The 23,357-nt window shown below is 38.6% G+C and overlaps 1 protein-coding gene across 7 annotated transcripts in view; it reads right to left on the bottom strand.

The window, feature by feature from the left end:
- Positions 1-23,357, bottom strand: part of MYT1L (myelin transcription factor 1 like) — a 319,362-nt gene that overhangs the window by 8,657 nt on the left and 287,348 nt on the right. For all 7 annotated transcript variants that reach the window (XM_086744916.1, XM_086744921.1, XM_086744914.1 and 4 more), the window contains 3 exons: positions 19,997-20,080; positions 18,433-18,654; positions 1,433-1,524 (listed from right to left, as the gene is read on the bottom strand). In XM_086744916.1, the coding sequence (XP_086601042.1) occupies positions 1,433-1,524; positions 18,433-18,654; positions 19,997-20,080 (398 nt within the window). The remainder of the gene's footprint in view (positions 1-1,432; positions 1,525-18,432; positions 18,655-19,996; positions 20,081-23,357) is intronic.

Here is a 23,357-nt window from a genome sequence, read left to right as displayed (position 1 = left end):
TTACTTGCAAGACTATGTCTACTTTTAGATCTTCTGAAGAAAAATAAAATATCTTAACATGCTAATCTCTTCATATTACAGTGTTGTCAAAATAATTTGTAACTAATTCAGAAGATTTTTTTTTCCCAGCACAGTGAAATTTTGTTGATGTACTGGGATATATTGTGATTCTGTGCTTTTAATAATTTCATGGTTCAGAAGGGTATTACTAAATAATGATATACAGAATAATTTGCAAAATGGAAGTGATTTCTGAGTTTTTATGAAATAAACATTTAGAGAACAGAATTTTAAAGTCACCTTCATTTTTAAGGCAGACAGGAATCCTTCAGACTGTAAAGGATTTATTTATTTATCCCTTTAATTACTATAGCAAAGTATAAAAAAAGTCCTGGGAAGAGAAACACTTGTCTTTTCTCAAGTCAAAATCTGAACTCCGAAAGCTAGACAAACTGGTGTTCCCACTCTCTTGTTCTCCCTCTAATGTTAATCTTCCATACCTTTTCCACAGTGCCTAATTCTGATAGGAAGGATGCCATGTGTCTCCCTAAGTACTTAAAGTATCCATATACCACTCCTTAAGGCATTCTTCCTGGGCATGGCAAACACAGTTTTCAATACTTCCTAGGTTGTAGAGATCACAGATCTTCCACTCCCTGGTTATCAGCTATTGAAGAAAGACAGCCAACTCTTTCTCCAGCTGCGCTGACAATGTGGGTTGAAATGCCTCCTGCACTGTGTTGAAATGCTTTGTGCCTCTCAAACACAGTCAACACCAACAGTTAAGAAGGGACGCATAGTCACAGACTAAGTGACTACATAAAGTCTTCCAAGAAAACTCAGGACTTAGGCACCTCCCAGGCCAGCCTTTTGTACATTATGTATTTCGAACTGATGCACTTACATTTTGCTCTTATTGCCCTTAACTAGCAAGGTACTATCCTGATTTTCATCCAAGGTACTTTCATCATTCTCCCTGCAACTCAAGGTTCCCAGGAAGAACTGCAGATTATTGGAGATGAAATGGCACGAGGCCATCTACATCTGCCAGAGGTTACAGAGCCACAGCTCCAAATGAATTCAAGGGAGGACTCATGAGGACTTGACACCTCTGAAAAGCAATTATTTTTCTCTTCTAAATCCTGCAACAATATAAGACCAAGTATCCCCCTTAATGAATGAGGTATGAACCAGAAAATTATAATGGTATATTCTGCTTTGAAATATTTTAGTGTTTTAGATTTATGTAGACATAACTCAGACCAGTCTGACCACTCCACTGCTGGCTCAGATTTCCACAGAATAAAACCCAGTTTCAACTCTACTAATTATACAAAGAAGATTTACACATGTAGGAAAAAAGCCCATAGAGTTATGATACCTTTAGCTTACAAAGAAGTAATATTTAAAACGGTAATGATTAAAAATTTACCATTACTGGCCCGCTGCTTTATTGTTAGCATTTGTTCTCCAGACAGCTTTGCTTTCTTCATTGCTGAAGTAGCTCTGGGGCATCCTGATAAACTGTGAACAGTAAGGAGCCTGTTAGTTTTGATAGGTCATTGGAAATAAATCTGTAATCCAAAACTGTAATAAAAATAGTATAAAAGACAAAGTTTATCTTGACTGCCTGGCACTGAAAGATTGTGTTAGTCTAAAAAAAAAAAGGACTTACCAGTAGTGATTTCATGGTTTTATTTTTTTCCTCCAAATTCTTTTTGTGTAGACAGCTAATATAAGAGTCAGACATATCTGGTAAAACTGGAAACAACAGTCCAATTTTCTAAAGATGCAATGCTCTTATTAAAAAGTTTTAACTTAAAAACAAGTACTGTGTAAATACTCCCCTTTGAATTTACAAGTTTCAGCTCTGACTCCCACTCTTTTGAATTCTTGTGTTCAAACATGGAACCGAATGCTCAGAGAAGGGGGCATGAGCTACCTCTCACATCCAAATGATTGACGCTTATAAATTATACTTTTCTTTGTGAATATCACCTACCGAGCTGGCTAAATTGCCCTTTTCCAAATTGTTTCTCTAAAAGGCAGTGACTACATATTGGCTTTTTGTTGAAGCCCAGGAAAAGTCACTCCCATAAAAATGACCTTGCCTTAGTGAGGGATATATATCTCATATAATCTGTATTTGTTACAGTTATAGATGTAGACTCAGTTATCCCTCGTCTTCCAAAATATTAAGCATTTTAATTGCATTGTACAAAACAAATGATATCAAATGATAGCAAATGCAGTCTTAGCAGGTTTATTGTAAAAATAAAAACAATGATCAGACAGTGCTTACTATTTTATAAATAATTATATACACCAAACTATCCCCTTTTCAAAACCACATCCTTAATGTAGTTGCACTATCACAGGTAAGAGAAAATACATATTGAGTCTAATTTAATGATGGAAAACTATATTTTTATTCTGAGGAAGCTTTAGTAGTGAAGAGAATTTGGAAACTTACTAAACAATTCTCTGTTTCTTCAATATTTAAGGTTTCATAGCCCTTGAAACTGAGTAACATCATGTACTTCTCATTGCATACAGTCACATTTATGTTTCCTCTTCAGATCCAAAGGAAGACTTCTTTAACGTTTTTTAATTGTGCAGATCAAATTCAAAGCTAATACTCAAATAATCTCTCTCTAATGTGGAAAAAGTTTGAGGAATGTGGTATCTTTAATTAAAAGCATTTATTTAAGTAAAGATCCAACTTCCTGCTAAATAAAGTCCTCAAATTTACATGTAATGTTAAATTATTGAAAATGTTTCCCTGAAAACTCTAAGCTACTATTATCATGTGCAGTCATCCAAAAATCTAAACTTTTCCCAGAAAAATGTCTAACAAAAATTTCCTTTTCTCAGCAAAAGAATCAGTGTTCAATATTTTATACAGCTCTTTACTGAGAAGATATATAATAAAGCAATACTAGTAGTATCAAGAAATAGCATGATCTAGTAGCTTTTCAGTATAGCCTAGGTGATAGGATGCTGGATTATTGTTCCAAGTTCTGCTACAGGCTCACTGTGTGACCATAAATAACTGGAAGTGTCAAATGGAGTCTTGAGGAGGATTAAGGAGGAAAGGATTAGGGGTTTTGGGAAAAAAAAAATTGTTGGCACAGGGAAAGGAATGAAAGATAACAGTATATGCAAAGTTTCTGCATAATTTAATTGACTTAATTTTTGTATCCTTTCAACTGATTTAATGAATTTCCTCATATTTTATTCTATTTTTTTTTTTTCAGGATATAGCATTGTAACAACTGTGTTAGTTTACTCTCATCTTGGTAGCAGCCTTTTCCTCTCTAAAGGTCTTGATGACAATCTTGGGAATCTCTCAAATAAAATTATCCCTCAGAAAGCCCCTGAGTACACCATTCAAACCCTAAGCAGACCAACAAGAAACCTGGATGCCAAAACTGCACACTTGAATGTGCAGAAGAATAATGACAAAAAGAAAAGTATGTTCACAAGTATTAGAAATCTACTGCGAGGTGCAGTGGGCCTATATCCAAACTTTGGTGCCAAAACCCAACCTTATTCTCAGGCTATGGTTATGTACATCTAATTTTCAGGACCGCCTAACCCTGTAGATATCCTCCCATCTTGTCTGAAAGATGACCTCTCTACTTGTATATTCAGTGTGCTTCAAATCACGCTCTCACCCTAAGGCCCTGGGTACAGAGCCCCATATTTGCACTATTAAGCTTTCCTACTTTACAAAATAGGGTGGCTACATTCTAGTTGCCTAATAGCAACTGTCTCTGGCCCATGCTATCTCCATTGGAAAGATCTCTATTGCAAGGGCAGGCACTTATGTACCACTTACACCTCTGCTGCAGTTCAGGCATACTGGCACCAGATGTCCTCAGCCTAAACTGGAAACGGAAAGATCTGGGTCCTGTGCGCAATTCTTGCGGAAGGAACTGGTGGAGAGTTTTCTGCACGGGTTTTCTACTTTCTTCCAGAGCCACCCAAATGAGTCGTGGATTAGTGAGAGGAAAGGCAAAAGATTGCCTATATCTGGGCCTTGTAGTGAGGATGCAGAAGGCTTCCACATCCTGTAGCCACATTACTTTTGTTCTTACCCACTGGTGATTGAATACAATATGCACAGACAGAGGAGGGCTTCGACCAAAAGGGCTTGCTTTCCATGCAGTTGCATGCCCAAATCACAAGCTTCCTCTTTTTGCTTTCCTGACCGTTGCACTCGTGGCTTTAACATACGCATCATGTACCACTATGACTGCTTTTAGCTTGTTGTGGGTCTGTCCTTAGAAGAGGCCATGAATGAACAGAAGGTCCTAACTTCTCCTGTGGCTTTATGCAATTTAAAAGAGCATTCAAAACTCCCAGAGGTACCAAACTCAACACAGGGGAAGATACCAAAGCCAAACCGTGCCATCAACGTCCTCCGCAGGTCTTTACCGGTATATCCGTCTCTCCTTTAACTGTGTATTGTGTTGTAAGTGGATTAGCTCATTTTCCTGAGCCAGACACTTACAATTTCAATGAAGCAGATACTAAGTTAGTAACCTAAATTAGAGAATTGAATTCTACTACAGTTAATTTAACTTGGCTAAATTCTTCAGAAAAACAAAGCAAGCAATATGCATCCTCTCTGTCCGGCTATGTTCTTAATTAAGTTACCTAAAAATGCTTTAAATTATTTTTAAAGTAAATTAAGACTTTTAAGATAAGCTTCTACTCTGCAAGGAAATTCTGCCTTTTCCTTTCTATCTTCTTGACTATGTTTACTTCTCCTGAAGGTAACTGCTCTTTCTCTAAGTTGAGAACAACCAAGATGGCAAGACATATGGGAAGATAAGATGAAAAACAGGGCTAAGTCAGCACTGCACCAGAAGTGGGCTGTTCTACAAAAGCTGAACCTCACAGATGTATAAAGTTAACCAAAAAGCTTGAATTGAGATCCCAGTGAGACTAGGAATGGCTTGAGATTTCTAGAAGACTGGGGAGCAGAAGGAAAAAGAAGACAAAAAGGAGTAGGTATGATCTTATTGTCTCAAATATCTTGAGGTTCCGTCTTCCCATGACTTGCAAACAAGAGTACAAGTGAAAGTCATTTCATTGCATTAAGAGTTAAGCAAAATATTCTTTAAACATCTCAAAAATCAAAAAGAGACCAAGAGAAACATGCTGCTAGTATTATGATAAGGATAACACTTATCCTCACATCAAGTTTAAAGCCTTTACAGTTTATGTCTGTCAGCTTTTCTGTTACAAGTGGAATTAGTGTGTAATCCTGCTTTGGTTTATATTTTATATTTTAACAAACCTTACACTGACTTTTACACAAACACGGAATTATGCAGCTTGTTCATTCCAGCAAAGAGCTAGTAAAATTAATCACAGTTATCTCACTTGTTACTGCCATTATTCTCATACACATGAGAAATCATGCAAAAGAAAATAGAAACACAGTTGAGTATTCTTTCCATAACAAAAAAATGAATAAGTCTTTCTAACAACATTGCTGGGGGTACTGCTGTAATAAATACAGTATAACTATACTGAGTCATCATTTATCTCTGTTAGATTGTGGATGCCACTGGCCTTGAAGCTACAGCGTTTTGGTAGGGCTGTGAGAAGCACCAATACTCAACTCGCGGCCCCCTCTGACTTCCTGATTCAGCAGGAGCTGCGAGCTTCTGCCACAGAGACAAGGCATCAACAACCAGCTGATCATCAGCACCTTGCCTCTTTGAGATGCAATGTGCCTTGACTCTCACTGAATTTTGACCATCAGCCTTAATCTCTAATCTGAGAAAGAAAAATGCAGTCTGACACATCATCCTTGAAAGTCAACCTCTGCCATAATTTAAAAAATACTATGAAAAATGAATTAAACCATTCGATTAAAGTGATCTAGTGTCAGATCCTGCAAACCTCCTGTAAGGCGTGTGCTAAAATTTGAGAAGGTCTCAATTTTTGCTGATTGGAGACATCTGACATCATAACACGTCATTTATAATGGAAATGTGCTTTTGTTGGGCATGGGTGCTAAATACAGAGGTGCATATCTGGGCCCTACTCCTGCAGCTTTGCTTTGCAGGCCATGGCACTGTCCATGCGAGGTTTCATGCACAAATTAGGATAAAGAGTATATCGTGATTGCATCTGATAGAGTTGAACACAATGTGACGATTGAATTTCCTTTTTTGTTCAGGCCTGTGGTTACATTGCTGCAACCTATGTGTTGCCATATATTCAGTGGATTTAAAAAATAAGGTGAAAAGGGTCTCAAAATAAAAGGAAAACTAGTGGGGAAAAAAGTTTGAAAGGGACATCTAGGTAATGGTTAGTATACATTTACCAAGAAATTTAGTTTAAAAACAAGTAAATGTGGGCTAAAATGCTTCAAGAATGTAATTGCACTGTCTTTAGGGATGCAAACTAGAGAGGCTGTCAGAGTGGAGGATCACTGATCAAGTGGAGCAATTGTCTGGGTGACTGATTTTAGTTATCTAGGTTCCAGCTGTGCTCTGTTAAATACATTTTTTTGCCTCAGCAGATAGATGCAGTCTGGTCCCTCTTGAAGCTGAAGGAATTGTTTCTGGCCTGTCAAGTGAAGAAAACACTTTCTAAACAGAGAAGTAAGGATGTGGAAAAAGAGGAGACAAAGGTCAAATAAAATGCAACTTTTACATTTGGTGTGTGAAGTGCTGAAGTTTCCAAAGAAAGAACAGGATGTAAAGAAATCAGGGCCTCAACCTGCGGTACCCAAAAAGCATCCTGAGGGCTAACTTCATAAAGACTATAAGATGTTTATAGATTCAGTACCACAGTGATTTTTCAAAAAGTTAAGAAAATTACTTTTTCTGTTTATGAAAAATAACATTGTCCATAGACTAGAGAAAGGAACATGTCACATTCAAGAGACCTCTTTTAACTAGAGATAGATCCAAAACAAGCCCCAGACATAAATCCTTTTGAAATTCATGGAAATACAGATCACAGTGAAAACTACTGTTTTATTTTGTTAATGGAGGAACCCTTACTTTTATGACTAAGCTCCTGAGCTATTTGGTAATGTTTGAAGTTCAAGTTAAAAGATCAAACTCAGTGATCAAAGTGGTCCTTTCCTTGGTTTAATATTAAACCCATGAACCACTCATTTTTTCTGTGTTGAAGGGTATCAGCTTTAGTGATTTCCTTATTCCCATGAGTAAATTCTGCTACACACCTTAAAGGATGAAATACTCTATGCACAACTCCAGCAGAGATAAAAGGAACCCTTCCTAGCCCAGCACTCATTTTTGTTTACATTCAAGGGTGATTGGCTTTTCCCCAGCTTCTTACGGAGCTGTGAAGTAAAGGGAGTCTAGGAGAGAGGTTTTGCAAACAAGCTAGTTTTGTTTGCATGGAGATTGCTGCGACTCACAGAGGAATCTCTCCTCCTCCCCACCTGCACACAACCCCGACTGCCTTTGTACAATGTGTGCAGAAGTTGTCTGTTCAGCTCAATTTCAGAATTCTTCACTGGAAAAGAACAATTCCAATTAATGTGGTCCTTTTTAGGTCTTGTTCCCTGGTTAAAGTTTGGTTTGTTTTTTTTTTTTTTTTTTTTAACATTTACAACTCACACCAGAGTGTTGGTCATGAAGAACTTTCACTTACATTTTCAATCAGGAGGGAAATCTAAGTTAAAAAGACTACAAGCTTGATGTAACGTGGAAAGTGGCAGCTCTTAATCCAAGTTGCTTTCCAAAGCTGCTGAGAGAATTAGCTATTATTCTGTTTAAATAAAACTTTGCATTGGATCCAGCACTAAGAAAAATTAAAACACTACCTAACTGTCCAAAAAATAAATATAGCTATTATGATTAAAACAAAATATAAGTTTTTTTATATTATTTTAATGATATTTGATCATTGTTTCAGAAAGACTTTCAAGAAAGAACTACTTTCTTATTTTAGAGGAAGAGGGTTAAAACAGCATTAAAATATGGTCAGTCAAGTACCAAATAGACAAGGATGTAGAGTGAATGGCCATGATATCCAAAAGACAAGAGGGTATTTGTATTTTATTGGAGATTTAAAAGGTAAAACAGTGTTATAGGTTAATTATGCGATTCCTTCATAACAAAAGAATAAAACAAACATCAGGCAAGAAAAACAAAAATAGAAATTATGCAGAACTATAAACATGGCCAAGTTGAGAGAAAAGGCTTGGAGAGCAGACTCAATTTGGAAGGAATCCCCCTGGGGCACAAATACACACCAGAAAAAGAATTAATGTATATTGAAATGCTGGAACTTTAAGAGCACTGCCAAAGTTGCCCTTCAGCTGGGCACGGTAATCCCGTGGCAAATTTACATCATATTTTATTAACTGAAGTTGCTTAGTTGCCTCTGCAAAGAGGCTCTGTAGGTGGGCTTCTTGCATATGCTAACAAGCTTTGACCTGTATCATCCCTGAACAGGGAAAGAGGTTTGGCTCTTGCCCAGTGATGCAGTAACTATTCAAAAATCTCTCATTTATTCTTTGGTGAGTGAGGAAGTGCTGCAGCACGTTACATGATTTACAGGTGGCCCTAGCACTAAGCTAAGGAGAAGGAGTGTGCACTTAATGGGGCACTACCGAGTGCCCCAGGAGCTAGGGGCTGGCCACTGCAAAGTTTATCAGCCGCTCTCCAGTCCTGTGACTGCACACAATGGGACAGATGACCTGAAGATCAGTGGATATACTGGTCAGTTGAATAGGGCATGTACTGTGAAAGAGAAAACAGGCTGAGACTTCCCCGTACATAAATAGGTAAGGTGTCTCTCTAGCTACAAACCTCTGCTTAGTGCTCTTATGCAGCTCAAAATTTCAAGTGATCTATTTAGTGACCAAGCCCAGCTCACTTAGGCACTTAAAATGAAGCAGTTTTCTCTAGGCACTTGTATAGACAGCAGAGAGAAGAAGGTACTTCAAGAGGAAAATTTGTCCCACCTGAAATCTAAAAAGCCATCCAGACATCTTTGCTTTTTTTATGGGCTATGTCTGGAATGAAGACAAACAGGCTTATAACCAGAGAGCTTCTGCTAAGTGCCTGAAATCAAGGAGATGTCACAGTGAAAGGGCCTGTACAAATTCCTGTCTGCTGTCATTTGTCAGGTCTGCTCAGCAAAATGATTTTTCTTGTTTATATTGTCCAGTCTGCTTTTTCTAATATGAATTTCATATTATTTTCTCCTTGACTTTCCCAAGGTAAGTAAACCTCTTAAGTCCTTTTAGATTAGCTCTCTGTTAGGAGCCTTCCAGTTTAATAGACTGTACATCTGATTAAAATGCTATTCCATCCTTCTTCTAGCTCGTAATGAAAAGAGCTGGCAGAGCTACCCAGAAAGGGCCTAACTCTTTCAACAACCAGGCTCTGCATTTAGTCACTTCTGACTTTTGCCAAATTTTAACTGATCTGACTAAAATCTTCTATGGCCAGGTTCAGATTTTTTACAGACATCATAGGAAAAAAATTATATTTCTCAGAATATTTTTGTATGCCATTGTTTTGTTCATATACCTTGTTTTGTCCACACTAAGGGAAAAAAAAAAAAACAACAATAATTCAGTGAATATCTCTAATTGTCCGTGAATTGGAGCAAGACTTGACATTTCATGGGGTATTGCTCTGAGTTTAGAGATGTATTCTGCTGTCCTTATGAAAACAACTGTAGATTTGGCAGAGTTATAAGCCTTTGACAGACTATCACTTGGACATGCTTACTAGTTGTGAGTTAGTGTTTGGCTGCCGGACCCTCCACGTACTTTGTGTGTATGACAACTGGGAGCGCCTTCTTTGCCATCAGCCCTGTTCAGGATGCAGGGTCCGGAGAAGAAGGCTGCTTGCTGGAAGCAACACTGGTGAGACTGTCTGTCCTGTTCTGCTAGCACTCAGGAGAAGCTACTTGAACTAATAATAATTAGGGCCAGCTACCTCAAATGCTGAGCACTGAGAAGCACAGAAGTAAGAAGAAAGACGAAACAGGAGCCACTGAGACAGAGAAGGGAAGAGGAGGGAAGAGGGCCGGCACAGAAGCAGTAGAAGAGGAGGAGGATGGGAAGAGGAAGGTGTTGAAAAGTGATACAAAAAGACCCTTTTCCCTTGGGCTTATAGGTCAACACAAAATTCCTAAGCCAAAAAATCCACTGTACTGCAGGATCCACCTCACAGATTTTAGTTTGATATTTTTCTTCTTTGTGTATATTATTATTACATTTAATTGCCATGTTTCTCTCCTTGCCTTTTTGCAGATGTCAGCACATTTGCATGTCTGTCATCTTTCAATAATGTCACCATGATGATACTTATCATTGTCAGTTGTAATTACTGTTAAGTGCAGTGGATTTGATTAGTTCTTCTATACTCTGAACATTGTATGACTTTCTCCTGTTGAACTGCAATATAAAGCTTGTAGGAAAAAAAAAAAAGGAAACAGCAAAATAAATCAATGTCAGGAAGGGGACGGGCAGATTAAAACCAAATAAAAAAAGACCCTAAACAACTTTAAAAAACCTATCAGGGAAAAAAATGAAACAATGAGAATTAAGAGTGAATGAATGTTGACTCAAATGTGGCAACAAACAAAACAAAGGAGAAGAGCTGACTAGACAAGAGGCCTGGCCAGAAATAGATGCAATCAAATAATGTAATGAGTTGCTTATAAAAAGCTTCTTACAAATCTGGAGTTTCACAGTATTTACATTTCACAGATACATAAATGGAAGAACAAGAAAAATTTCCTTTCTGCAAAATTTCTACCATTTTCAATATAGCATAAGGACACCTTTCAAAAGTGCTTTTTAACCTTTGGCTCCCTACAGATGTAATTGCTCGACAAAAATTCCTGACAAACATGGTATTTCAAAAGTTTAGAGCATCCTGAGTATTCATCTGCCTGTTTGGATTCTTTGTGTTTTAAAGGATGCTCACAATTATTTTGTTGTTATTTTCACACAAGATATTTTATCGTGACATTTCTCATTTTTGCACTGTGCTTCACAGGACTGAACCACACTATTAGTCTGCACCTTCTGATATCTTTAATTTGCAATAGTCTATAGTGGATGTTGTATCATACATATATCTATCCATATATAGAATCTGAGATCTGATATATCTTTACATTATATTCTCAGTTGTTTAACAAAGCTTCTAAGTTTTTCTCTCTGCATTTATTCACTAATATCAGAAACCTTTTTTTTTTTAAATTCAGGTTTTATTTCAAACAAGCTTTCTAACCTGCTGAAAAGTTGACACCTGCTAGGAACTGATTACCTCCATCTAAGTTCTAGGCACTTTCGTTTCTGCATGAACTGAAAGGAATAGCTGGCATTTAGTACCTCAGACAGCTTAGCTTAATGTAAGTCCTGCTGTCTTGTCTACAGGCCTCATACAGCACTGCGTCAACACAAAGGCTATTTCAGGTCCAAAACCCTGCCGGACTGATTTTGCTCAAATAACAGAGGTTGCAAGCCTACATACGAAACATAAACATTAGAAGAATCTGAGGCCTTCTCATGTTCTTTGTAACCATATACCTGATTTCTAAAAGACTCATTCACTGAACTAATGCGAAGTATTTTTATGTTTTTAAATGCTGAAGCTGAGAAATGCTGATGCTAAGAGAGAATATAACTTCAGGCAAACAAAGACTGAAAGCTCTACAATAATTTAGGAGCAAATTTACAGCCACTAGCACATGTTTGGAGATGAAAAGCATCTGGATTATAGAGCTACTGCCCCTTTGGCACTCTGCATGTGAACATCCCCCCCAGATAAACCCTGTTCTATGGACACAGGCTCAAGCTGCAGCCCTGAGCACCAAGAAGTTTGACCATAGGCGTCACTTGAAAACTTCCCCTTCAGGAGCTGAGGTGACAGGTTTTTTAGACAATATCTACTTCTAGCAAAGAATATTTCATGAGAAAAGATTTTCATGCACATGAAAAGGTTCTCTTAAGGATCTGAGTGAGTATTGGTATCTACCTGCTTCTAGCAAGCAGCTGCAGAGGGCAGCTCCTCTCTTGAGATTTTATCTTTTTATCTTTTCCTAATTTGCCTGTTCCCAGGTTTAGCGATGCAGCTGCGCAGCTCAGAGTTATGGCCTACCTAGAATTTTTTGGAGGAAACAACACTGGCAGTGCTCCTTCACCTCAGGACGTGCACGTGAACCGAGTCCACTGCTATTACCTTCCTGCAGGCTTTCTGAGAGCCCTACCATTAACTAAGCTTTCCAATGCATAAAGTAGATAGCCCATAACTGTCATATCTAAACATTTTCCATAACCACCTCACAACTTCTATGTACATTCCTTCAGAAGGGAAAAGGCTCTGGATGATGTCCATTACTTCCCCCCAGCATATCTAGACATTTTGCAAACACAGTGGCATGCCGTTGTTGCTCAAATACAAATCCTGCTCTAAAGTTGTTTACAGATCTTGGACTCCCACTGTCCTCAGTGAGGATACAGGTACACTACAGAAAAATTCCCCTTCTTCACATTCTCATTTCTATTTAGCATTAGCTTGTAAATGGGAAAATGCTTATAATTTGATAATCTCTTGTATATCATAGCTCTACTAGCATATGTTTTTATGCTAGTTTTGGTTGGGATAGAGTTAATTTTCTTCACAGTAGCTCATACAGTGCTATATTTTGGATTTGTGCCAAAAACAGTGTTGATAATACAGTGATATTTTCATTATCACTGAGCAGTGCTCACACAGCGTCAAGGCCTTTTCTGCTCACACCACCCCACCAGTAAGCAGACTGGGGCTGCACAAGAAGTCGGGAGGGGACACAGCTGGGGCAGCTGACCTCAGCTGACCAAAGGGATATCCCGTACCATGTGACATTAGGCTCAGCAATAAATGCTGGGGGAAGGAGGAGGAAGCGGGAACGTTTGGAGTGATGGTGTTTGTCTTCCCAAGTAACCGTTAGGTGTGATGAAGCCCTGCTTTCCTGGGGATGGCTGAACACCTGCCTGCTGATGGGAAGTAGTGAATGAATTCCTTATTTTGCTTTGCTTGCATGCACAGCTTTTGCTTTACCTATTAAACTGTTTTTGTTTCAACTTATGAGTTTTCTCACTTTTACCCCTCAGATTCTCTTTGCCATTCTGCTGGGAGGGAGGGAACGAGCAGCTGCGTGGGGCTGAGCTCCCTACTGGAGTTAAATCACAACAGTTTTCCATAGTAAAGGGAATTTAAAAGCTACATTATTGTGTTTGAAATGGGTGAACACTGATTTAAATAAAAGTGGGCAGGAGATGGGAGCAAGAACATTGTTTTAGATCTGAAAGGGCATTTCTGAATGTAATTTCCACTGAAGTCAGCACAAACACATTTCCCCTTCCGTGCTAAGGAGTAGGGTTGCTAAATCCAAGTATATTCTGAGAAAGTCTCCAACTGATCATCGTATTAGAAATTATGCCGTCCATAAAGATCTTCTTAAATCAAGTGTGAGGATGTAAGGGCCTGTTCAAGAACCAAACTGGAAAGCTACAGTATAATAACCAATTTACATTTCATTATAACCTATTTCATTTACCTATCTACTGACTCCATGCTTACATGCCTTCCTATTCATTTTCATATTGCTGATAGGTCACCTAATTTCACACTGGCCTCTCCCAGTACAGGCTCCTTTCTGAAGTATAGCAGTCTTAATCCTATGCTTCAAGTCCCTTCTGATAATGCTCTGTTGCCATTCTTTCCTATGCAAAACTCTTTGACAAAATAAAACTATTCATATGAATTTCTGCAGATAGGCATGGCTAACGTTGAATAAATGGAAACCTTTTTTCGTGCCTTTGTTCATAGGGTAGGATACAGAACTTACTGAAATTTGTGAGTTTTTCAATAGACTACTTATTTCTACTTCAGAAACATATGTACAAATATGCACATAGTTAAAGTCCAGACTACGTAATACCAATTGGAGCAGGTTTTTCACTTAGTACTGATTTACCAGCGCTTGTGGATCATCTCAAGGGTCCATTGATATCAGTGGAATTATACCACACATACAAGGTGCAATGACAGCTCTCTTTGCTTTACCCACTCCTCTCATATACATATATATATATATATAATTAATTTCAGCAGTTGGCATCATTTCACAAGCCAGACTGCCATTCCAGATTCCAGAGTATTACAGCTGCTTGGATAATAGCACATTAACAGCTGTCTATGAATGGCAGAATATAAAATCTCAAATAACACACTAAGGACACTACACATGTAATTAATACATACGCTTAGAGAAGTTTACTGATAGAAAAATACTTGTAGTAGAGAAGAAAAGTGACCTATCAGGAGAGAAGCAAGCTGTATTGCCAAAATTGAAAACTTTTAACTACGGCTTTGTAGGAGCTTTTACTGGCTCAGTTAATGGACATAGCCCTGCTTTCTCCCCATGCATGTTGGACAAAGCTATACCTGCAAAAGACTGTACGTCTACCTGGACTTGTGCAAAGCACACGACACTGTCCTGCACAACATCCCTGTCTCTAAATTGGAGAGACATGGATTTGATGGATGGACCACTTAGTGGATAAGGAATTGTCTGGATGGTTGCACTCAAAGAGTCATGGCCAACAGCTTGATGTCCAAGTGTAGATCATTGACAAGTGGCATTCTTCAGGGGTCAGTATTGGGTTGATATTAATATTTTTGTTGGCAACATGGACAGTGGAATAGAGTGCGCCCTCAGCAAGTTCACCGATGACACCAAGCTGTGTGGTGCAGTCGACACGCTGGAAGGGAGGGATGCCATCCAGAGGGACCCTGACAGGCTGGAGAGGTGGGCCCGTGCCAACCTCATGAAGTTCAACCAGGCCAAGTGTAAGGTCCTGCACGTGGGTTGGGGAAACCCCAAGCACAAATACAGGCTGGGTGGAAAATGGATTGAAAGTAGCCTTGAGGAGAAGGACTTGGGAGTGCTGGTGGATGAGAAGCTCAACATGAGCCAGCAGTGCACGCTTACAGTTCAGAAGGTCAACCACATCCTGGGCTGCATCAAAAGAAGAATGGCCAGCAGGTCGAGGGAGGTGATTCTCCCCCTCTACTTTACTCTTGTGACACACCACCTGTAGTACTGTATCCATTTCTGGAGCCCCCAACATAAGAAGGACATAGACTTGTTGGAGCAAGTCCAGAGGAGTGCCATGAAAATAACAGAGGGCTGGAGCACCTCTCCTATGAGATCAGGCTGCGAGAGTTGGGGCTGTTCAGCCTGGAGAAGAGAAGGCTCCAGGGAAACCTTATAGCAGCCTTCCAGTACCTAAAGGGGGCCTAAAGGAAAGCTGGAGAGGGACTTTTGACAGGGGCATGTAGTAACAGGACAAAGGAAAATGACTTTAAACTGAAAGAAGGTAGATTTAGATTAGGTATAAGGAAGAAATTCTTCACTATTAAGGTGGTGAGGCACTGGAACAGGTTGCCCAGTGCAGTTGTGGATGCCCCATCCCTGGAAACATTCAAGGCCAGGTTGGATGGGGCTTTGAGCAACCTAGTGGAAGGTGTCCCTTCCCATGGCAAGGGGGTTGGGATTAGATGATCTTCAAGGTCCCTTCCAGCCAAAACTATTCTATGATTCTATGATACATAAGCCTGGTTTCAGTGTGTAAGCGGCATAGCATTGCTTCTCTTCAGAGGATGGCATTTGAAATTTACAACCATAGCTATATAGCAAAATGTTAAAGGTAGAAGGTGAGATCACAGTCTATTAAAATGGATACACTAAAAGTGAGGGAGTATTCCATTCTTAGATAAGGAAATGCATAGTCTGTAATTTAGGTGGGATTGAACTCCAGATTAGGACACATAGGTTTAAATGTTTGCATGTGAACTATGTGTCAAAGCTACCATGGAGCTTTGGGGCTCATTCATTTAACAAGTCTAGCACCCTTCCAGATCCCCTGTGAAGCACGTTCATCTCTGACCTGTCACAATCAAAGAATAGGAATGTCTCACAAATCTTCAGTAATTTTTGCCAACCCAGTATGGCCATCTTGCATGCCCCATCGACACTTCCAATGGCATAACGTGCCTACTTGTAGGCAGGGGAATCCCATTTCCCAGTGATGCATTCAGTGCCTTTTAGGGGACAACTCTGATCAAAGACAAGTGCCTAATTCACCGGTCAAGTGTACAACTCTCCAGGATCCACTGACTCCATTCACTGCAAGAGGACCAAACACACCTCGTTTACCTATAATTAGATTCTTAAAGTATGTGAATTGTTCTGAAGCCCAGTCCTAAGTGCAGTTTGATTCAATTTTCCATACACAGGCATGAAATGCCATTTGAGAAGACATATCATTAAGGCTGGTAAATATGACACTGATGCGTGCCTTTTGGAGCAACAGCTGCAGGCCACATAAATTATCCTAAGGCATCTAAAGTGGCTTCAAGTGCTTTTCTTTGTGTGAGCAAATGAAGTAAGCCTTTTTAACAGCATCTTAAAGATTCTAAAAGAATTAATCATATTTTTTAAATAATACGGCTTTTTATTAATATTGTCATAGCTTACAGAAGCTTCAAGAAATTGTTAAACTTGCTCATAGCAACTTAGAATATCAATGCATTGTTACATCAAGACAATTAGGTAAGATCAGTCTACTTCAGTCAGTCTTTTTAAGCAACCTTTCATCTTCTGGTACTCTCCTCTAACAATGGACCTTTTTGCCCAAAAAGGTCTTATAAGGTAAGCCTTTTACATGACTCAGTTTCTACTTAAGATAATGGTACACAAGAAAGAAAGCACATGGCTGCTACGTGGCTAAATGCCATATTTAGGTTTCTGCACTGCAAAAAAAAAAATCTGAATTTTATTCTATTTTTTTTCATGAAAGCATTCCTATTTAAAAAAAAAAAAAGACAAACCCTAGGTACCAAGGTACCATTTGCCCCTTAATTTTGAAGAATAGTTAATTAGTGCCAGTATGTTCCCTTTAGTTTTTCTTGTTGCAAGAATTTTCTCCTGTAAATACTGCAAATGTAAATACTATGTAAATACTCCTTGAAAGCAATCTGTCTTTATTTATACTGTACCTTTCCACTAAAGGTAAAATCATTTCAAAATGTTAATGACAGATCTATAGCAGTTAAATTATGAAGAAAGCTAAACTGAAATATTAACACTAATACTGATATTTTACTGAAAGTCAGAAACTTAAATCCACGTGGACATCTACACAAATAATCAGGGTTTTTGCATCTGCTGTTGCCTAAAGCCTATGGGAGCTGCAGGCTGTGTGATACTTTTGGCTACTCAGGTAGCACCTCAGACCATGGACCAGAATCCCTATATGGTAGCCAAGGTACCAAATAGTGAGTAGAAAAACACAGCTCTGAACCTAAACAATAAATAGGAACTACCTGCACAAAGTCTGGAGAGGTTGCAGGAAGAGTAAGGCTTTTGAGTTAAGCTATAAAGGACTGTCAAAGAAAGAATCAAAGGAAATAGTTCCAGGCAAGAGAAGGAAGAAGAAGTATACTTTTTACCTCTGTATCTAGAACTGACTACAAAACAAGATCAGGTTAGTTTAGTTAACTAAAAGGTACAAAAGTTCAACTGAAGTCTGCCTGGAGAAGGGTGACAAATTAGGTGCATCAGCTTGACATACTTGAAGTAAGAGAGTTTTATATTACTGATTAGAAAATAAGAAATCTGTTCTGGCATAGTCATGTTCAGGCTGAGATTTCCACCTAAAGCTCCAAGAACATCTTTGCTTTCTCATAAGTGAATATATAATACGGCAGCAAGATTTATCCCTAACAGACTGGCCAGTTTCTCTTTCTTAATCTCTTAAAAGCACTGAAAAATGTCATCCTTGAAGTCCTCTTATCTTTGCTAAGTTTATGAAAAATTTGGCTTTGTATTTTTTTTGTCAAATGTTTGTATTCCGTTAGTTTTAATTACCTGCTGTAGTCTACATTGATTGTTTTGAGCAAACATTTTCATAACCAAATGAATGTAAAAGTACTTTGTTTTTATGGAACTGGTTCCTAAAATTCCTTAGTTCCATGCTCCGATGTTTGGGAACCAACAACATGTTTGACACCTCTGAAAACCAGGGGGATTTAGATGTTACAAAGTCTATCCTAAGGTAATTTGTCCAGAGTCCCTCAATAAAGCAGTAGCAGATTTACAGTTAGTGTCATGAACACTTTTTTCCCTAAAATTTTCTGTGTGTTACAGACTCAGATTCAGGTCTCTACCTGCAAGGACTTGCATCAAAAAAACTGGTGTGTCTTGATTCCTTCCTATATGTAGGAAGACTATTTTTTAAAGTAATAATCAAATTCAAAAGGAACAGAGAAATGCCATGACAAAAAGCTGTATTTCAAGTCTTGCTAATCTAATTTAAATAAGTGTAAGTGAAAAATATAAGCCATGGTTACTCACCTACGATGTGTAAGAAAACTACCACTGACATGTCCTGAGCCATCACATCCTGGAGTTGGACATGACATTCCTTCCGTCTTCACTGACTTCCAGGAGAACTGTGAGCCATTTAGGTACCCATCCTTTTGCCTTTTGGCAGCTAGAGGACACCCTGACGCACTGCGATGGGATGCATATTTTCCAGTTATATGACCCTGACCATCACAACCAGGAACTGGACATCTGGATAGCAGATAGATGAGATAAACTTTATTGTCTTGCCATCATATACCTGGTAGCCTCTACAACAAAGTCAAAATAAACCCGACATGAAAAGAAAAGAACAATCATGCACTGTGGTCTTAAAAATAGTCAAGATATCCTGTAGTGGGTAAAATTACAGGCAGAACTTTGCTAATATGAAAAAAAAATGTTCTTTGATAAACTGCAGGGAGGCTAGCCAGTAGACAAAGTCACAGCTGTTGATATTGTGCAATTGCAAGAAAGGACTGAGATATATATTTGAATCGCAGGTGTTCATTACCGTAAATATCACACTGGAATTGAAATGTTGGCTACTGAGCTCTGCTCAGCAAGGAAATTGCCCATTGAAACTTTATAAGCATAAAATCCTACTTAGCATAATCCTTGGCACATTTTATTTATGTGTATGGAATCTAAAGATTTGTCTCAAGTCACGAAAATGTTAGATACAAACAGTTAGATATAAAGTGATCATAGTGCCTCAGCAGAAATGCTGAGCACTTCTAACCACTCTCTGAATACGAGTGATTATAACAAACTATGCACTACAGCCTAGAGAGACCAATGAAGGCCGTTCCATATTCATCTGATGTTTTTCCTTACTTGGGAATTCCCCCATACATTTGTTCTGTATACTTCTAAAAAACAAATAACCAGGGTTAGAAGGAACAGGTTAGAATCTTCAAAGTGGAATGTTTAAAGAAAATAATGTTTTTTTTTCAGTATGTTGCTACATAACACATGTCAAAACAAGGCTGGTTACTTCACTGTTTGTCCTACACTGAAATATTGCAGCAACTCTCCACCAAGGATCCAGTCCTGAATGGTCTAAGCAGTCACTAAACCCACTGAGTTCAGTGGCCACTGGTATCAGAGCACTTTGCAAGAAGAAACCAAGACCTATAGGTAGGCATTTGTTCCTCTAGCAAACTGCATGAACAGTCAGATTTGTTGCAGCAATCTCATGTAAATACTCAATTCTCTATTTCCAGACTACTTTTTATTTAGCATATATGGTTTGTCTATAGTATCCAAACATATTTAAGGGGTTTTTAGGAGATAAGGATCTAGGTAATTTTTTAATTTCATGTGAAAAAAATGTATTTTAAAATTATAGAAGATTGTATCCTTGGCTGAATATAGTATCCTTTGCTGAATGAATCAGCAGAAATCTTAGATCTGCAGTTCATTCATGGAAATCAATGTGGCCGTCTGCTCTTGGATAACTATTACACAATAGCATTTATGCCTTAATAAAAAGCTGAAGATATATATGACCTTATAAAACACATGAAGGCCCTTTGACAATATTTGTTCTCACCTAATTGGCTCTTGATCTTCTTTGTCTTCCTTGCTTTGTGCTATCCTGATTCCACTTTTCTTTGCTCGCGGACAGCCTGAAAGACTGAGTGAAAGAAAACACTTTAAAATGCATTTTTTTATTCTTGGGTACAGTTTACAACAATATGCTTTCTATCTGAAAAAGTGGCAGAATAGGTAATCCTGCCAAGTTTCCAAAAGCAAAGCTGAAGTGGTTTGACAAAGAGAGCTGCAGTGTGCAGCCACGAGAGGGAATCCGTGCATCTCGGATTGTGATGCAGGACGGGGCTGCAGGCACTGTGCAGACCACACACACAGGCAGTCCCCAAGGAGCCAGGGAAAGACTCTCAAACTCTCAGCCTAATAATCCCTCCAGCTGACTCAGCAGCAGCAGTGACAGCTTTAAAAGGAACAGAAGCCAATGTTTCAGGGCCGAGAGACATTACATCCTTTGTACGTCTGAGAAGGAAGGAAGAATAGGCTCAAAAAAAAAAGAGGCTCTGGATCTCTTTATAGGACTACAGATTTCTCTAGGGAGTACATTAGAAACACTATCAAATCTTTTCAAACGTCATGTAAGAATCCTACAGAATGGATGAATAAAAACACAGCAGAGCTCAGAGCTGTACGGTGCTTTCCTGAGAAAGAGTTTAACAGCTCAGAACTCACCTAGACAAAAAGATTTGGCAGAGATGAAATTATATGTTAGGTTAAGCAATGTTGCATTTAACTAGACACTAAGAAGGTAGTTTTTACTACACAAGATGAAAAAGATCTATGTATACACCAGGATTTTATAAGTTCAGCTTTCCTTTTGCATATGAAGAATTCATTATGGAAACCATTTAATAGGCTGGACAATGACTTTAATAGATATTTTAAGATTTTTTTGAGTAATTGCTATGGGGACACAAACACGCCTATCAAAAAATCATACTTTGTTCTCTATTTAAATGTTATTTCCGTCTTAACATATCAACATTAAAAAAAATCCATCAGTAGAACACCACCTTCAAAAGTATTGAGATGAGAGACAAAGTAGTGTTACCAAAGAAAAATTTCTGCAGAGGAATAAACTAAATAGAAGATTAAATTTTTGTTTTCAGCATAGCAAAAGGTATGTCAGTGTTGTACTGTAGGTCTTGTCTTCAGGGAGAAGAGACAAACAATGCGAGCAAAATTTTCAGCAAGGACTGGGAGGAACAAGGAAAGAAAAGCATGATGCAGACAGAATTCTGTGTTGGTAAATGAAAAACAGAAAAAAAGTAGAGTTTACATGCTGTAAAATAAGTTAACGCAAACTCATAAATAAGTCAATTAAAAAAAGGGAGGAGTGTTAGCACAAAATATTGGACATAGTGTATAACCTAGCAACGTTTAGTGAGACGGCATGGCTACACCTATAGCAGTAAACGGAAGGGACCTAGAACTGCTGTCTTGACCCAAGACCAGCAAGCTCACATCTGTACAGCTAAACTCTGTCTCTGTAAAGCAGGACAGCTACACCCATGTTGCTTATAGAGAATGATCTGGACCCATGCTGTGCCCCAAACTGTATCTGAGAATTGCCTGGGAGAGTTTCAGTGGCCCAGAGTCAGTACCATGCTGGGGAACACACTAACAATTTAGTAGTGTAAGAATCTGCACTCTGGTGCTTGGACCCGCGCTCTCATCCCATTTTGTTTTCCAGTTTAAATACAGCTGACCATTTTCTTTTTTAAAGCAAGCTGCTGTTTATTCCAGCTTGCACAGTGCACACCGAAGTTCCCTGTGTACAAACTAAACCTCAGAAAGCCTGTGCCACTTAAAATAGTTTTATCTGAAAATAATAATATCAAAATCTGTAAGAAGACAGAGGCAGAAGGAACAGCACCTGAGGGATTTAGAATAAGAGGAAGCAGGCTCAGGGGCAAGGGGGCAGTTCGGGAACAGGTTGATTCATTGCCCACCATATAACCTGGACTGCAGAAAGTGAAGGGGAGAGGGCAGGAGTTACAGATATCCCTAGCTTATCTGTGAGACTAGTTGTACCCACTGTGTGAAAATCATCAGGTTTTGCATCTTAAAACTAAATAGTTAATAGAAATGCCTCAGACAGCAATACTTTTTTTAGTAGGTGTACAGATGGGTATGCCGGTAGATGATGACATTTTCATAACAAAATCTGAATGAAGAATGTCTGCCTTGACTAATGATTTAATGCTTTCTACATATTAAATCAATTTAATTATCACCTACTTATTGGTATTTTGGTGCATCATCTTTTTACAATAGATCTTTCTATTCTGGCACTACGATTTATTAGAAAATTCTAAGACCTTTCAGGTCCTCCAAACAGACATTTCCAACAGACGGCTTCTGAGGTTATGATTAATTCATTTTTCCTCTGACAGCAGATTCACCAAGAAAACATATGTCAAGGATAAGCCTTCACTTTAATTTTTTTTTATCCTGTAATAACCAATGCTATTATGAAGTAAATATATTACTTTGTTTTTATATCAGTTTAATTCCTTGTATATGAAGATAAAAGACAACAAGGGAAATTCAACACCGTATATGCTGATATAACTTCTTGCATACATTGAACGGGTGTGTGGAACTGCAGAGAGTTAGGGCAGAGTTACATCTGCCTTTGTGTGTGCTTGCTGTTGAGCAACCATTTTAAATACAAATGATACCAAGACATCTTGGCAGCCATTTAGGAGAGAAGTTCATCATTCCTTTCCTTCTGAAACTGAAAGGATTGTAAGAGATGGTATGAAATAGAAACAAAAACTCTAACTCAGATACAAGCTGAAGTAAACGCTAATTTTCAATGTGGGAATTAGAAAGATTAACTGTGAACATGCTGTGAGGTCTTTCATATTTAAGACTTCCAGATTTAGGCTACTGGTTTGTGCATTTTGCCAGCCTCACCACCTCAGAGAATGGCCTCAACAAATACCACGACCTGAACAGTGTGGGGCCGGCTCCGTGTAAATACAGCAGGTCTCCTCGGGACAGCAGTGGTTTTAAGCAAAGAAGACATTACTTCTTCAGCATAAGTGTCCCCATGCCCGCAGGCAGCCAAGGACCTGGGGCTACCAGAGGGCCTTTGGAAGAGAAATGAAGGCATGTTCCCAGGAGTTGTGTGGTCAATATAGACATGATGGCATTTCAAAAGATTGAATGTGTTAAATCCCAATGGACTGGACAAATTTCAAATCACTTAGTTTTGCAGAATTACTTTTTATATCTTTATGTGTACAGAATATGCTGCAGAATCAAATGAAAACTTGGTCCAGCACTCATCTGCAGCAATGCAAGAGCATAACAATTTACAGATGAAAGTAGGTAACACCATCCAGTTTACGGTTTGG

Source organism: Chlamydotis macqueenii, chromosome 3 (assembly GCF_036417535.1).
Source record: "Chlamydotis macqueenii isolate bChlMac1 chromosome 3, bChlMac1.mat, whole genome shotgun sequence".
Taxonomy (NCBI): domain Eukaryota; kingdom Metazoa; phylum Chordata; class Aves; order Otidiformes; family Otididae; genus Chlamydotis; species Chlamydotis macqueenii.
The sequence above is the reverse complement of the archived record's forward strand: the minus strand, read 5'-3'. Positions and strand labels throughout refer to the sequence as shown.